The sequence below is a fragment of the Brienomyrus brachyistius genome, chromosome 14, assembly GCF_023856365.1.
Source record: "Brienomyrus brachyistius isolate T26 chromosome 14, BBRACH_0.4, whole genome shotgun sequence".
NCBI classification, from domain to species: Eukaryota; Metazoa; Chordata; class Actinopteri; order Osteoglossiformes; family Mormyridae; genus Brienomyrus; species Brienomyrus brachyistius.
Window position 1 is genome coordinate 20,219,232 of NC_064546.1, and position 17,454 is coordinate 20,236,685.

The 17,454-nt window shown below is 37.7% G+C and overlaps 1 protein-coding gene across 6 annotated transcripts in view; it reads right to left on the reverse strand.

The window, feature by feature from the left end:
- Window positions 1-4,291: 4,291 nt before the first annotated feature.
- The window catches only part of LOC125707050 (1-phosphatidylinositol 4,5-bisphosphate phosphodiesterase beta-1), a 63,978-nt gene continuing 50,815 nt past the window's right edge, over window positions 4,292-17,454 (reverse strand). For 3 of the 6 annotated variants that reach the window (XM_048973926.1, XM_048973930.1, XM_048973929.1), the window contains exons 20-32: window positions 17,099-17,263; window positions 16,897-16,996; window positions 16,709-16,813; window positions 16,350-16,462; window positions 16,043-16,178; window positions 15,807-15,860; window positions 14,695-14,914; window positions 13,927-14,107; window positions 13,657-13,733; window positions 13,422-13,511; window positions 12,801-12,858; window positions 10,199-10,285; window positions 4,292-6,985 (exon numbers count right to left, since the gene is read on the reverse strand). In XM_048973926.1, the coding sequence (XP_048829883.1) occupies window positions 6,758-6,985; window positions 10,199-10,285; window positions 12,801-12,858; window positions 13,422-13,511; window positions 13,657-13,733; window positions 13,927-14,107; window positions 14,695-14,914; window positions 15,807-15,860; window positions 16,043-16,178; window positions 16,350-16,462; window positions 16,709-16,813; window positions 16,897-16,996; window positions 17,099-17,263 (1,614 nt within the window). In that variant the 3' untranslated portion in view covers window positions 4,292-6,757. Of the gene's footprint in view, window positions 6,986-7,972; window positions 9,254-10,198; window positions 10,286-12,800; window positions 12,859-13,421; window positions 13,512-13,655; window positions 13,734-13,926; window positions 14,108-14,694; window positions 14,915-15,806; window positions 15,861-16,042; window positions 16,179-16,349; window positions 16,463-16,708; window positions 16,814-16,896; window positions 16,997-17,098; window positions 17,264-17,454 lie in introns of those variants that run through there. The other 3 variants (XM_048973927.1, XM_048973928.1, XR_007382168.1) reach the window with 3 other exon arrangements.

The window sequence follows — 17,454 nt, forward strand, 5'->3', positions numbered from 1 at the left end:
CAGTACAGCTATGCTACCTACCAAAAATATGTTGATATATCCATAATGGAAGAAACTATTAATACTACTTTGTTATATAGTTAATGATAAGTATTTAAATGATTCTGTTATATACTGTTCAAGGCGAAAATTTTGACAAAATATATACACTATGGGAATAATATATCATACAGTACATCTGGAATTTGATGATTAATACATACATATACATAATTTTAAAACATTTAATGCATAAGTAATGCATTTTATTAATTAATTTACCATTTTAATTATTTAAAGCATAATCTAAAAATCGAGTGCAGGTGTATGTTTTGACTCAGGCACACAGTACTTTGTTCAGTAAGTTCACGTATATAATGGCGTACAGAAATCAAATGACAAATTTTAACTACACACAGTTCTCATGGTGACAATCAGGACAAAATAGCTGTGGGCAAAGGTGGCAACATGGCATATGACACGGTGAAAGTCTGAAAAAAGCTTAGACCTTGTTAATAAAGATTATTATCTGGTCTGTTTTTAAATAGTTCTGCCACAGGACTAGGACTAGATGGAACAATCCCTTGATTAAGTGCCTCCATCTCCAATGGGAACACAAAGCCTTTGGTTCAGATCAGCCACCAACTTCCAGTCTCGTGCCCCTCCGAGTTGGCTGATGTCTGATGTTGTAGGGACTACGGCTGGCTTATAATCATTTTCTCCACTTTTTCAAGAAATGCCAGCCATTCAGTTTGGTGCATCTCAGACTGACAGCAGTAATAATGTTTTTGCATTTATTTCAGGCAGTGAAACTATGATTGAGTCACGTTTGAAGAGATCAACAAAATCAATGGAAGACTAGGAAAAGGCAACGAGTAAAAGTTTAACTCCAGAAGTCCGAGCACTAAACATTGCTCTCGTTTTTATTCATGCAGAAAATGTAACTGATAAACAGCAGCACTGAATTTCCTGAAAAACACTGTTTATGCACTGTAAAATCCAGTTTGAATTGGAAGTTGATGAAGCATTGCATATTACAAAAGAGGAAAACAAATCTTGATCCAGTCATTCCCAACAGTACTTTTTATTAATGCTTCAAAACTTATAAAAATGCATAATGACAACAGAAAGGCTCATCAGACAGGCTTACTAAGTAGGATCATTCCTTAAAAACGCAGGCTACACTGCTAAATACAGTTTGAAACCTGCATTGCTCATTGTCACTTAGAGCCCCCTGGTGGTAGAATTATTTACTTACAAATAATTAGTAGTAAATCCTGTAAGTTTGTATGATTTAACGAGATGATTTAACGAATCTAATTGTCAACTGTTTTTTAAAAGGCAATGGTCCCTTTTTATACATGGATTCTTAGGTAATTTGCTTTAGGTAATTTGTAATACCTAATACCTGATAATAATAATAATTATTATTATTAATAACAATAATAATAATAATAATAATAATGATGATGATGATGATGATAATGATGATTGTAATACCTGATAGTTTAGGTAATTTACCTAATTTCTTAGGTAATTTGTTCTTACTGTTCATTGTCCAATTGGTTTGTAAATAGGTCAAATATTTAAAAATGTCAAGGCATGTCAGACTACCTCAAAAGTGGCAGAGAGGCCTCAGACTCCAGAGGGTAAAAGGTAAACTTATATTCATATTTCATAAATTTCCCCTTGGGGATAAATAAAATAATCTGAATCTCAATATTATGGGTGTGAGATATTTGGAGCAGCATAGGAGACAAGGCAGGGGATACCATGGACAGGATGCCAGTCTATTGTAGGGCACAAATACAACCACTCTATGGGCAATTGAGAGATACCAATTCACCTAACTGCATGCTGTTGGACTGCAGGAGGAAGGCTGCATAGCATGGGAAGACATGTGAACCGAACACACACAGCAGGGGTGGGATGCAAACCCAACACAAACAGCAGGGGTGGGATGCAAACCCAACACACATGACAGGAGTGGGATGCAAACCCAACACACAGAGCAGAGGTGGGATCCAAACCCATGACCTTCTTGCTAACAGACCCATGCCACCGTTTAAGTATCTGTTAAGTTTTTAATTTCATTACTTTTGTCACTGTTTTTAAGAATCTCCCCTGGTATTTTGTGCCTGAAAAAACATCATTTGTGCACAATAAAGGTTTCTATTCTTGTTTCTGATGTGTAGTCTTTTGTCGTGCTCAAAAATGTACCACTTACTCCCATGCCAACTCCTGTTTTCTTGAACAGTTTCACCGCCTTTATTTTTGTCTCTCAATAACAAATCTATTTCATGCCATTTACTGTCTGTCCTCAAATGTCATGAATTATGCATAAATCGTGAGAAACTTCAAAGCGCTCCTCAGCCCAGAACTCTCCAGGACCACTGCCGCCTCTTTACTTCCCTTTCTTACCAGCATCACCAGTCACAGAATCATCTCCTCCATCCTTCACTTTGGCCCTCCCTCCTCCCAATTCTCAACATAAACTTTGTGTAATTGCCTCCCTTCTCTGCTTTTCCTCTGATCTTTTCTTATTCGGCTCTTCCTCTCTTCTGCTTTCTCCAATGTACCGTTTTTTTTTTTTTTATTTCCTGGTCATTCAGGGATTTCAGGGTTTCTCAGATTTTTCTTATACTTTACCTAAAGCACTGATCGCTTCTTAGGAATAGAATTCCTCATTAATGTGCCACGGTATGTAAGGGAGAACTATTCCCAAAGGGATGAGTGTTCAGGATTTTATGACCCACGACAAAATCGAGCGTGTGGTTTAAAATCTCTTTATTATTCTGACAGGAACTTCCATAAAAAAAAAAAAAAAAAACATAAATGCGAAGCAGGATAGGTGACAAAGAAGGTGACAGCGACATAATTTGCACCAGTGTTTCTCAACCCAGTCCTCAGTAACCCCCAGACAGTCCACGTTTTTGCTCCCTCTCAACTCCCAGGGTGCCCTGAGGATTGGTGTGAGAAACATTGATCACTCAGGTTCTGAATATATTAGAGGACTGACTGTCTTCTGAATGAAACTTAATCATACATAACCAATGTGCTTAAGACTTAAATGATATTATGATTATAAAAGGATCTAACAGGCTTACAGAGCCTTTCACATTGGAGCTCAGCAATCACAGTGCCTTGTATAACGGGTATTTTTTTAATAAAGGAAAGAGAGACTAATAGGACACATGCCGAATTAACTGCAATATATATAATTTCCCTGAGGTGGAGGGCCAGAATTTCAAAGCATGCTTTGTTTGCAGCTGTGAAATGAGACACAGAGCAGTCATTTTGGTGAAACAGAGGTGGAAAAGGCAGTTCACTGATGACTTGAGTGCTTATTGATTTATGATGTCACAAACTACCCACACTGTTATTTAATTTAGGTGACATCATCATGTGGACTCCTCGGGAACCTGCATTAGGTCTGTTGAAATAAAATGCAATAGTTTTTTTCCTTCCATTTCTGCTCCCAGTGTGAGGCCACCATGCTCCCAGTGTGAGGCTGGCGTGCCCATTGTTTATTCAAGTGCCCTTGTCAGAATTCCAGCCCTTATCTTGAACCCCTGGACAGAGAGATATAAAGCTACAGTATGGTATTGCCACACATTGTCAGCACATGAAAACTCTAGGCACAGAGCCGAGGTAGGATACAAGTCTGCAAACCTGAAACAACAGTGTTATCCACTGAGTCATAATGCTGCCCTGGGCTGTCACTAAATCTGTCAAGTTATTAATTATAACAGTCATCCTTTTTCTTGTGTATAAGTATCACCCTGCAATGAATTTCGAGGGGGGTCTGGCACAATTCCAAGGGGGTTCAAATTCGTTATTTTACCACCTGTCTACATGCCTGATCTGGAGCAAACAAATTTCGAGAGGGGTTCAAACTCGTTATTTTACTGCATGATTAGGTGCCTGTTATCACTACAAAACCATTACTAGGGCAGTATGTAGCATAGTAGGTTAGCACCCATTTCCAGAAGGTTGTAGGTTCAAATCCTGTATTAATATATTATGTTAGGGAACACAATGGTATACAAAACAAGCACAACTGATTACTAGTGATGGCCCAATGAAATCATTTTCTGTATTTTTTGACCCCAGTAGATCGTGGTTATAATTTACTTTGGGGGCATGCTTTGAGCCTTTTTCTGAACTGAGAGCACCATCTAGTGGTGACAGAAAATATAGCAAATGGTTCATGAAGCTTCATTTGGCCATCACTACTAATATTTTAAAATATGCCCCCCCCCCTTTTGCTTGTAGATAGTTTATACCATGCACTTGGAAGAAAGAGACAATATAATATGTTATTTTTTTAATATTTTCGTTAACTTGGATTGAAAGCACATTAAACTACACATGGAAGTCACCATGCCACAAAATTGCATAGAATATTTTTTAGGGAAAGAAATATTTATCAATTGAGAACTGTGTCAGAAGCAATAATTTAGATCACATATGGGCACAGCAGAGTAGCCACAAATGAAGCAATAGCAACGCACATCAAAATGGATCCAAAATATTTTAAACCCCAAAACAGGGGCATTTTAAATGTTGAAATTTTCATAAATTTTTAAAAAAGAATCCTTGACAACTAAAATGATTACTTTGTATATTATTGTCAGAGCAATAAAACAATGCAATATGTACATTAATCAAAAAAGAGTAAACAGTTTTGACATCTCAATATAATGTTCATTCAAATACAGCTAACTTCAAGTAAAAGTTGGTAGTGAATTGTAGAATTGTAAAAATGCACACACAATCTTAGAATACAAAATTTCTTATCACAACATTTTAAACCAAAAAAATATGCAGTTTATACAATCCATACCACACGACAAATACACTGAAAGGCATCAGACTTTCACTTCATTAAGAACCTTTAAAAAAGCGTAAGTTTGGTTACTTTGTTATAAACATACAGTAACTAAAAAAATTTTGTTTTTTTTGTGAAAATTCATTCAATTAGTTTTCTGGTACATAATAAGTTATACATTTTAAACTGAATTTTCAGAACAATGTATATAGCCAGGCAAAATATTTACCTCTTAACAGGAGTTGTATGTTTAGATTAGCTTTTTAAAATTCTGTATTGTATATGTTTTCTGTAGAAGTTTGTGCAAAATGTTTTTTTTCCAACTATTCTCTATTAATTGATCCACTTTTTGTGCCAAAATATATTTACTATTTCATTAATGAGATTATTTAATGCTTTGTTTCTGCTTAGTTAGCTATTAGCATCACATATTTATTAGAGGTGGCTGGCAAATAAAGATGTTTATTTTGTTGTTTTTGAGATTAAATTACGAAACAAGTAACTTTGAAACAACTTTGAAATTTGTATTGTCATTTAAAAACAAGCATTTTCTCTCTTCACTATTGTAATATTGGAAAATGCATTTCTTCTTACCTCCTCAGTGTTTTTAGGCATCAGCTACTGCTGATTATTATTATTATTAGTGACAAATCCCTTAAATCTTAAAAAAGCCATAACAATTGAAAAACAAAAGCTAAATAGCTATGCAGAAACAAGAAAATTGGCGGTAAGAATATAATAGGAATAGAAAAAAAACTTTCAATCTTAAAGTAATTTGTTTCAGTTAAAGAAATTTCACTATTGTCAAATCACAAAGAATTAGTTTTTTTTTCTTTTGCGTGTGAGTTCAAGCTGCACTCTGACACCTTTCACTTTGCTTCAAATACTACTAATGCCAAGATGTTTGGATGACCACTTACATACTGAACACAGCAGAAATGATTAGCAATTTTTTTTGTAGCCACGTCTGTCATGTTACGGAGGTCTATAAATCTTTGCAATAACAACCAGCAGAACAAGTTACTCCCTGGCTTAAGCAATGAAAAACAAGTTAAAAATACAAACGTTGGAAAAAAAAGAATTAATTGAAATGTTTACTTTTTTGTATATTTTTTTGAAAGACATCACAATTACTTCTGTACAGCCAACAATTAATGTTTTTAATGTAAGTATATTTTAACACAAAGTTCATTAGTTTTTCATGCATTCCTGAAACTGATTAAATCACGATAAGCCTCTGATACAGAACTGACATTTCAGAGCAATGTATATAAATCATCTTTGTCAAAAATTACAAACTATAAATCAGGTACAATAAATATCACCGCCATACAACTATCTGTAAGGGAAAGAAAACTGCAAGCCGCCCGTGCTTGCAGACGAAAGCAAAAATTTGTTACTCAGTGCAAATATGCTGTACGGGTGCCTTTTCATTAGTTGTATTGCATACACCCAGAAAACAGGATATGACAGCAGTTTGTCTCTGTGGCAGGTAAACAAGAACATCGACTTGCTTTGCCTGGCACTTGAAAAAATGACCACAAGCAGTACACATAGCTTCACTAAAACACCACTCAACAACCAACCTATTGTGAATCTTAATATTTCCTATGGTGTCAGACACAGAAATTATAGCTCTAATAGTAAATACAATCATAACAATATTAAAAGTGATGTAGGCATGAACCCAAAAACTAGCACCACAATAAGAAATAATACAAACTGGACAACAATAATTTATACTAGTTACTGTTAATAATAATGTATTTATTTTAAAAATAACGGCTCCTTTCCATGACACTATTCTAATACTTCTCCAAGCAGTCAGTAAACAGCTTTTCTTTGAAACCAACAGATGCGTACACAACTGCTACGGTTTTCTAGAAAATTAAAAATCAGATACAGAAAAAATATATAATCATAAAATATGAATCACTGGGATGTTGCCTAGGGCGGAACGGTGCTTGGCTTTATACCATCCTCTTCCTCTGTCACATCCTCAGAAGGGGCTGTCTTGTGGTTCACTTGAAGTTCTGATGCTGCAGGAGGAGGTAGGAGGCTGTGGCTTGCGTCCTCGCTCGATTTCCTTTTATTTGCGTTCTGCATGAACTCCTGGATCTCCAGCGGCAGTCGACGAAACTTGTCCTGGTACTCCTGATCCAACTCGGTTTGCTGCTGCAATCACAAACCATAGAGTCAGTCCATGTCTACTGCAGAAAAGCAGGCCGCTGGGGCAATATCACGAAACACAGCTCTAGTGAATTTAACCGGGGCGACTTATGAGAGTGATACCTGCATGTCTAAAATGGCCCATTTTGTTTTAATTGATTTTTTTTGGTTATAACGATTTGCAGCAGCGGCATAGAAGGCAAATTCTCATAATTCTCACAATTAAGAGCTAGCTATGCTGATTTCTGAATATTTATTTCCAGAAACTACGGTATACCATGATTTTTAACTGTCGTAACATTACAATTAAATAAAATTACGATTGATTGCATTACAGACTGTAATAATAAAAAGTGATTTTAGAAATTACAATAAATCAAGAAAAACGCTACAATGTATAAAAATTATACAGAAGATTGATGAAGCCATAGTTTAGACAAACTTTTTATTCTTGATTTCAGGTTGTGGTCACAAGACAATTATGTTAGGGTTAAATGTATTAAAATACACAGACAAACCTTAACTTACCCAGTCAGCTATGTATATCTTTAAATAATCTGCACAAACAACTCAAAAATTTCTTTGTTGTTTACAAATGCATAATCACTATAAATCAATATAGTATTACTGTTTACTGAATACTCAACATTAATACCACTTAGAACCATTGATCAGTATTGTTATGTGATATTTTGGACTTCTGTACTTGAAAAGCAGGGTGATCCAAAGCATCTCCGTTGGTTAATATTGTAAAAATCAAAAGTTAGCATTCTGTTAAAGTTTGACGAGCAAGAGGAACATCCATGTTGACAACAAGGCCTACAATTCAGAGAGCTTAAATTGCTCAATGCTCTCAAAAGAGTATAATAGTTCTTCTAAACCAAATATTGGCCAACTGTTGCATAGACAAATATTATGCATATTTAATGAACGTTAAGGATTGGGTGTAAATTTTCCCTTCAGTAAAATATTTCTAGAATTAAAAGGTTGCCCTTCTTATACAGTATTTCAATGCCAAATGACTATTATGACTTTTTATATGCTATACGTTTTTTTTTCTTCCCAATATGCCACAGCTATACTGTACTGTATGTGGGTGCTTCTGGAAAATCAATATCGAGACCAGTGAGAATCAGTGGTCTGCAGAATAATTATCACTTCTGTGAAAGAACCATTAACGTGGCTTGTGATCAAGGCACTAACATTTCACCAGAGATTTCTGTACTCGTCTTTGTGAGTTCTGCAGAAGGCAAAGTGGAATGGCAGCATCAACGTGACAGCGAAAGGTATTAATGGAACAAACCAGCAATTACATTACCTGACATTCTGACATGTGACAAATGCACAAACTGACTGCAAAAACACACCCAAAGGCAGAATCCATGTGACTTTGGATGCTGAGATGCTACGAGGTCTACACTTTCGAAATTGAGACTTAGTAGACCATAACAAAGGTAAAATATGTATAGTTAGCATTGTCAGAGAATTTATAACGATAACCAATTCATATGCCTCTGATTGCAAATGCTGTACAATCCAAATCTTAGTATGGAGTCAAGACTCAATGACATGTAGAAGGTTTTACATCTTGTAAAGCCTATTGGCTTTTAAAAATTCACTAATTCTACAGAATTTATGGCAGCATAACACTGAGAGCCGACCTATAAATGAAGTTTCAGTACATCTCAGATTCCATGTGGAAAACAGACATGGAACTTGCAAAAGGTTAACAGATGACTTTCCATACATTCTGCATGCTGTCACCCTAGAGATTCAATCCATTTTTTTTCCCCACAAATTTAATTTCAAACGAAAAAGCATATATACAATGCACGATAAAATTATTCGTCAATACAAATGTTCTCAATGGTACAGTAAGAACGTCTACTGTACACAGAAAGAAGGGAATTGTAATTTAAGGTGGGATGGATTTTAGTAATGTTGACGGTATTGTGAGGAGGACATTGTGAGGAAATTCTGACTACTGCGGGTCACATAGAACCCTTGTAGCCATGTACATTTACAACAAATACGTCAATGCAGACGGTGACACAACATGGCATTGGGAACACAACGGATTTGAGACAGAAGCTTCGACTCTGCAAGTCTGTTAGGGTTATTTTGGAACAGGGTATGCAGCAGAGAACACAACCAGTCTTCATCGTTCACTGATCAAAGGCAGAGATTAATCGCCATCACTCTAATATTGATGAAATGATCAAGCCAAGCTTGGATGCAGCACAGCTTACCTTCCTCATCAGATGAAGACCCGTCCTATAATGATAATAACAATAATAACAATAATACAAACTGTGCTCTTTGTAAATTTTGAATGGTACATGCACCATATATGAAATAATAATAATAATAATAATAAGCTGCTGAAAAGCACCAACTGTCAAATAATCTTGCCTATGACCAAATGTCAATAGAGTCATGAAAATGCTAAATAGCTTTGATGCTCAAATTTATATAGCTTCTAATGCCTGTATATTATGCTTCGTCTTTTTTACTGTGAATGGACGTAATATGAAGTGTTAGCACTCTTTCTAAAATCACCCCAACAACTTTTGTTTTTTTTTTTTTGCTTTTTCAATTTAAATTAGGCTTGTGCCGACATCAAATATTCACAGCGCCTGTAAAATTAAACAAAATAATATTGCTTAATAATGTTAGGTATAGCAAAACACAACCTAATATACCTACTATAAAACAGTTCTTGAAAATGTATTGTATGGCAGTTTTTAAAAGAGCAACACAATAAAAGATCATTTATGTTTTCTATACACCTGTGATTATGAAAATGGAAATACAAGCAGATGGATGGTAAATACAATGACACATTGCCAAACAGTTACAAGTTTATATTAAATCCACATGTGCCACTGAACTTTCGGCTGCCTTTAAAAGACTTGCGTGACTCTCTTGTGCTTGCACACAAAATGCACCACATAGTTTGCTATCTGGGTCAAAACGTAAAAGGACTTTTACTGTATGTAGTAGCCCAGAAGCAGGAATACCACATTTGAATTGTCAGATATTTGAGCTTAATACTGGACTTTATGAAATTCGTTGTTGAATATGAGGGCTTGGCTCCTGTAGCGGGATAGCAAGTAGAACGAACTTTGATAAATATTGCTGCAAAACGAAACACTGGCACAAGCCTAATTCAAATACCCTCACACTATTGCACAGACACCTCGTCTTTCTCAGACCTACCTTCGGTTTTTCATCCACGATTTGTTGCTGAATGTCCTTGTACTTCTCTAGAAGTCGTTCCTGTCTTTTGCTCTGAGCATCTTCTAACTAAGGAGGTAATTAAAAACATTATGGTCATAATATTATATTTATATTGCTGTTGGCACTTTATGTGAATTACTTGTCTTGTATTTAACCTGTATATGGCTGTATATTATGCATTGTCTGTAAATGATTTGTTCATTGTTTGTACATTGTCTAACCTCAGAGACACCATTGGCTTGTGCCAAATTCCTTGTGTGACTTAACATGCTTGACCAATAGGACGAGTCCAACGGCCCTGGGAGTGACACATAAAATAACTGGATTGGTCTGAACTGGGGGGCCCAGATGATATTCTTTCATGGGACCCAAAATCTTTAGTGACACTCCTGCTTCTACACAATCTCTTGATACACCAAGCTAATTAGCTACAGCAGTGACAGCTGTCCTAAACCACAGCCTTGTTCTGGGAAGTTTTTAATTGTATTCGATCTCATTCCTACAAATGTGAAGAGGTTCTGTCTGTCTTTGCCAAAGTCCATGTGTTAGTCATCGTGTCATTATTATCTCTTAAAGAAATTTTAATCAAGCCACAGGTACAGACTCGATTGTCTGTACTGTATTTATCTAAACTCTAAGAGCACAGCAGTTGTTTGTTCTTAAACCTCAGCAATGCCAATGATTCAGGCTGGGTCCCGACAGCCCAGAGCTATGAAACAGAACTTGTCAGCGTAACGAATGGCCCACTTCGCTCCTCTGACTGTGGCAATGTCTCTGTTCTTCTGCTTCTGGACTTAAGTGCACCTTTTGAAACCATAGATCACTTTAGTGTCCACAACACAATAAACAAGCTTGTTGTTCCGAGTGGACGGGTGCATTCTCGTTTTAGGTCTTATCTGACTGGCTGAAATCAGTTTGTTCGAGTAAATGATGAATCATGGTAGTCCAGGTATGGAGTTTGAAATAGCCTGGCTTTGTTCCTGCTCTGCTACACAGAGGGATTATTCACAACCATAGTATTAAATACAGTCACTATTCTGCTGACACATTATCTCCCAAACCAAGTAATATATCTGATCTCCCAAATCTATATAACTGTATGAGAGACTATAGAACTGCTAAACTATAAGTTAGAAACAAAGGCAGTAGGCCCCAAATGGCAATTAATCAGATACTGTACAGTATACATTTTGTGTCTTACATTGGTATGGCTATTCAATACAAAAAGCCCTCCTGTTACAATTTGTTTATTTGCAGAATATAACCAATCAGACAATTAAAATGTGTTTTATGTGCAATGTAATAGTAAATCTCATATCTATTTTTTTCATTAAACCTAGAATTTTTAGGCTATACTTCAGTATCTGGCTATACAACAGCTTCCCAAAAAGTGTCTTTAAGTTAATTATTCATAGATTCCTATGCCTTTCATTCTGTTTTCTGCTCACAGTCATATAGCCCCGAGCTATAAGTTCATCAGCGACCTAGATATATGCCCTAAAACAGGATCTAGATACGCAGAGATACTATAGATATTCATTTTCCATTATTTTTATAACTTTCTTAATCTCCAAATCAAAATTACTGTAAATCACTTTTCTGTTTTTTGTCTTGCTTGGCAAATTTTGCTTTGTAAATTTTGATTAAATAGTACATTTGAATAGTTGAACAGTAGTTGCTATTTTGTTCTGCTGATTCTCAGGTCTCCGTCATTGTCTTCTGCTCCTTGTCTTTCTTTTCTATGCTAGTATCCTCCTGTTAAGCATGCTTCAGTATGCTAGTATGCTAGTATGAACAATGCCATAATTTCAAACAAGGTTGTCTGCAAACTCGTAGTGTAATTGCTTTCTCATCACCAGGGACTGGACATGGTCTATCAGATCCTTCTCTCTGGTCAAAAAGGTGGAACGGAGCTTATATTCCCTAAGGAGTTTAAAGAGATCCCACCTACTGGTATATTTCCGCTGAGACTATCCTGTGCTACGGCTTCACAGCATAGGTCACCAGCTAAGTTGCTGATCAGAAAGCCCTGCAGTGACTCATTGGCCTGCATCTGGCAGACATATATAATAATCTTTAATAGACACCAGCAATGGTCCCTTTACTCTAATGCCCACTGGTAAAGGTTATAGATGGCAAGTTACCATTCATCCACCATGCACTGTAGTGCACTCCATAGTTACTGTGCAACAATATAGTTTCATGTAAAATAGTAAAGTACTCCTGTATCTGCTCACAACTGTACTTTGTTCATAGTACTTGAATTGCCGAGTACCCATTGCCCAGTACTTCTCTGTCCTGTGATTTGTGTGATGCACTTTGCCTTTTCCAGCAATTTTTTGTCATGCACTGCCCACTTCTCAGTGCTCAGTCTATACAGTACTTTCATGCCAAGTATTACAGATCTTGTCCCCTATTTTGTAATTTACACTGTTGCACTCTGCATCATCTCAACTGTAATGCAACTCTCATATTCAATTCAGTCCTTATATATGTAGCATCCAAATGCCATATCCTGGCTCCTGCCTCTATGAATCGAATTTTGTGCAATTACTTACTTACCCGTTGTTTAACCACTTACCCGTTTGATGTGCTGTACCACCTCATTAACGTAGGATCTATTAATCTCCAGTTTTTCTCTGCCAAACACATAAAAGAGAGTTAAAGACAGAAATCAAACTGCTTCTGTGGGAAAATATATCTGATCACACAAAGCTAATTAAGTGAGCTGGTGGTGAAATTGAAGAAATGTATGGAATATGACAGATTTGGGAACCAAAGCGACATTCTTCTAGCCATCCATGGTAACATTAGAATGAATTTTCTTTAGCGGCCTAAAGCTTCAGTTATCACTGCAAAAGTGAACGCATATGAAAGCAATAAGGCTCTGAAAACAGCATCGCTCTGAGAAGTAGAACCATTTTGATCTGGTATTTAATGATATTTGCATCAGATATAGCTGCAAACTGATATAAATCTCCATACTGCAGTTACCAAACCGCATTAGGCATGCGTGTGGGAGGGAATGGTGTGTGAGTGGGCCCTGTGGTGCCCTGTGGTGGGTTGGCTCCCCATACTGGGTTGTTACCTGCCTGTAGCGTCCAAGACAGGTCAAGCAGTTACAGAAAACAGATGGATGGATAGAAGGATTTCAGGAAAAAGTGAAACTCTTGAGATCTGCCCCACCGAGCATCTCACTTACTCCTCAGTCAGGTGTTTATCTTTTGATTTGGCTTCATTCAGTTTCTCCTGTCTTTTTTTGTCCATTCTCTTTTTCAAATCTTTTTTCTCCCTTTAAAAATTAAATTATAGCAATAATATACATCAATAAGTAGTTTTCAGGTATATATACTGTATACACTTAAATTGCATTTGTGACATTAAAATCGCAGGACTCAAAACACAGGCATCAAAACACAGACATAACCCTCACTTACTTGTCACACATCTCTTTCAGTTTCTTTAGTTGATTACTTTGACACTCCTCTGTCACTAAGGTTAGTTTCTCCATGAGCTGTAAAACATAATAAAACACATGTAGGGACCAGAAAGAGATGTCAAATCAAGTGGAAGACTCAAATGATTTCTGAGCGTTAACCTAAAAATCAGGCTGCCTTTGACGTTCGCTTTTGTACGTTTTGATTCGGATTTGAGATTCGCGTTCGTGTTTTCTGGCATGTGGAGCTGCTCTCTGGAGTAACGGCTACCTGCTTAATGTGCTCCCGCTTCTGGTACTTCTCGCTGTAGTACTGCTCCTGCCGGAGACTCAGCAGCTGCTGCTGCTGCTGCTCCTTCAGCTGGGCTAACTTCTCGCCGCTCTCCTGGTCCAGCGCAGACAGCTCGCGCTCGATGGAGGTCGGCTCCTGGTCAGATCCCGGCGACGTGCACCTGTGGCACAGAGGGATAACGGCGCGTGGGGGGAGCTATTAGTGACAGCCGTCAGGGAGGCTAAAACTATAGTACCGGAGCTTGCAATACTGCACGGTCACGGAACATAAAGCAAAACAGTACTTCTGATTTCTCTGCCTGGGGTTGTTACTGCATAAATACGAATGGAACTTATCTGGATATAAAGATGTAGTGAGTGTGCCATACAAAATCATGTACGTGGAAAACTTAAGTGTCATAAACCCCTCTGACAAATCTGTGAGAGCCACACTGCTACAGAAATCTTACCAATCAATGCCAATCAGAAAAAGCAATACCACTGAATAAGCTTCAGTGACATTCCAGTCATATATTAACCTTAATTTGTTTAACACTGTTATTGAAAATGGTGTAAAAAGCTGGATCAGCTGGGTCCCTGCAGCAGATAAACGGTTAAGGGCCTTTTTCAAGGGCCCAATGCTGACATCACTCTACAGATCAGGAGACGTGAACCGGAAACCTTCCGATCACAAGCGCAGAGGCCAAACCCACTGAGCCACCGGTGATAAACAGAAGAAAAACAACACGTTGTGAAGAAACCTACCTACCTTTTCTTACCATCTTTTTTTGCAGATTTCTGGAGGGCGCTCCGTCTTCGGGAGCAGTCGTTCTGGACCTCGCTGTACTTAACGGTGTGGTCTTTGATCATCTCACTGGTTTTCTTATGATGCCTCTTCACCAGCTCCTTCATCTCCTTATACTGTTTTCTTTGCTCTCTGATATACGTTTTTTGTTGCTTAAGCTCCTCCAGAGTCTTGGGCTCCACCTCTGAAATGTCATGCATATTATGATGATGATTGGCTGCCATTGTAAATAAAAAACTCTTCTTAATGCTTTGCCTGGCAAAGTAAAGGTTAACAAATGAATGAATTATCCATCCATCCATCGTCCAAACCACTTATCCTTCTGGGTCACAGGGGTTCCGGAGCCAATGGGCACGAGGCAGGGAATAACCCAGGACAGGGCACACTCACTCTGGCAATTTAATAACTACAATTAGCCTCAGTATGTCTTTGGACTGTGGGAGGAAACCCTATAATAATGACATGGGAAGAGCATGCAAACTCCACCCACATGTGACCCAGGCGGAGACTCGAACCCGAGTCCCAGAGAGGTGAGGCAACAGTGCAAACCACTGCACCACCACGTCACCCCTGAATTAACTATTATTATCATTATTATTATTAATTATAATAACAATTATTATAATTATTAATAATAATAATAATAATAATAATAATAATAATAATAATGAAACTGCTGTCTTGTTTCGGGGCTGACTTCCTCATAATAGTCTGTCATCAGAACGTTAAAATTCAATACAGCAACAGGTTCCATGATGTTCGTGGTGATGTTGCTCATCCATTTGCAAAGCAGGATTATGCATAACTTTGACATACAGTTTCAAAATGTGTTATATTTTTGTTTTATGACAAAAAACTTACGTTGATGCTGAATGTAATTAGGAATACAAACACACACATACATTTATGTAAATTTCATATATTGCATCCAAATGTGATTTAAACACAGTTCATTTGATTTTAAGCCTCTTGCTTGCTTATTCTCTAGAGACGAGTCAATAACACAATTGCACCTGTCGAGGCAAAGTTATGTTTATCTGCGCTGTTATCTGACTTGTATCAGAAGATCCTCTTACCTGTGAGGACACTCTGTATGAGGTCTTCAGTTTTCACTGCAGGCTTAGCTGACACTAAAACACATGATTATACCACCATATTATATATATATATATATTTACAATTAAATTATGCCCTTATACTGTATGACGTGTGCTCTGTTTATGTTACAGTTCAAATGTACACAATTCTGTTTTATTTCTTATGGAAAGAGATCACATCATATTCAATCTGATACTCATAGTTTGTTTTGTACCTGTCGCCGGCGCCGGCTGAGTCACATGCGATACGGCTTTGGGGGTGACATTAGCTACATGGGTGACGCCGTTCTCCGAGGTGACTGGCTTGGGGTCACTTTTTGGCTCGGGGGGCTGGTCAGTCCCTGGCTCAGCCTAACGATAAACACCACACAGAAAGGAACGCCTCTGTGTTTACAGCATCCAGCGTTGACCATTACAAAAATGCTAAAGAGCACAAGTAAATGAAAGAAAGGTACAGACAAAATATGTGAGACAATAAATCAAAATGCCTTCAGCATTACATTTAAGTTCAAGTAACCAAACCTCCTTGCTGACATCCTCCTCCTCTTCCTCCAAAGTCAATGCTGCCAGCTGCTTGGCTCTCTGCTCCATTAAATTCACGTATCTGATTGGGTTTGACAGTGCCTCGATGACATCTGGATAAAGACACCAATATCAGCACAGGGCTCAGCCCTGAGTGACGGCAGCCAGGACAATAAAAATAAAGACTTTTTTAAATTGCCTTTGATGAGCACTAGAAAACGTTCAAATGACAGTTTAACGTTATGCTGCATGCTAATGACACTCTGGACATTTAAAAGCTAGAACTGCCTGCAGTGTTTGGAAGGTGGATGAACACAACTGCGAAACCGAACAGGGAATGTTCGGATACCGAAACTTACCGGCAAATGTGTCTGGCACATAATCCTTGACTTCAATGTAGACAAATACAGCCGGCAGCACCAAATTCTGGTTCTTCTCATTTCTGAGGCCAATGTAGCGATAACCTTAAATAGAGAGATACAGTCTAGTAGTGCAGCAATATCTGTGCAGGTATTAATTGTGTGTCAAAAACCATATGGCTTGCTACCTGGTCTGATCGCGGACACAGGAATGATGCGATGGCCTATGAACTTTCCACCTTCCTCAAACACCGCTATCCTCAGAGAGGCCAAAGTGGGCAGGACAACCTACAGAATGTCACATGTAGGTGACATGTACACATGACATTCACCATTATTTCATTACCGTAACCTTTAGAGAATATGGAGCACAATATAAAGCAGTCACACCTTCTTAAACACTATAGGCTCTTCGTCCCACACGGGGTTGATTGCATTCCCTTGCGAGGTCTTGGTTTTGAACGCTTTTCTCCTGGTGTCCACCGGCAGACCAAACATGTCGATTTCCGCATACGTGCCGACTTTCTTATCAGTCAAAAACTGCCCAGATATAATCTGTGGATATACAGAAGAGCAACATTTTACTGTTAAAATTATAGGACAGGATATTTGTAATAAACAGTTGTAGCATTTGCCATCCATCCATTCATCTTCCACAAGTACAGGGTACAGCAAGGAGAACATGCAAACTCCATGCTTCAAACTCTGAGCCCTGGTAGTATGAGACATCAGTGCAATGTTATATA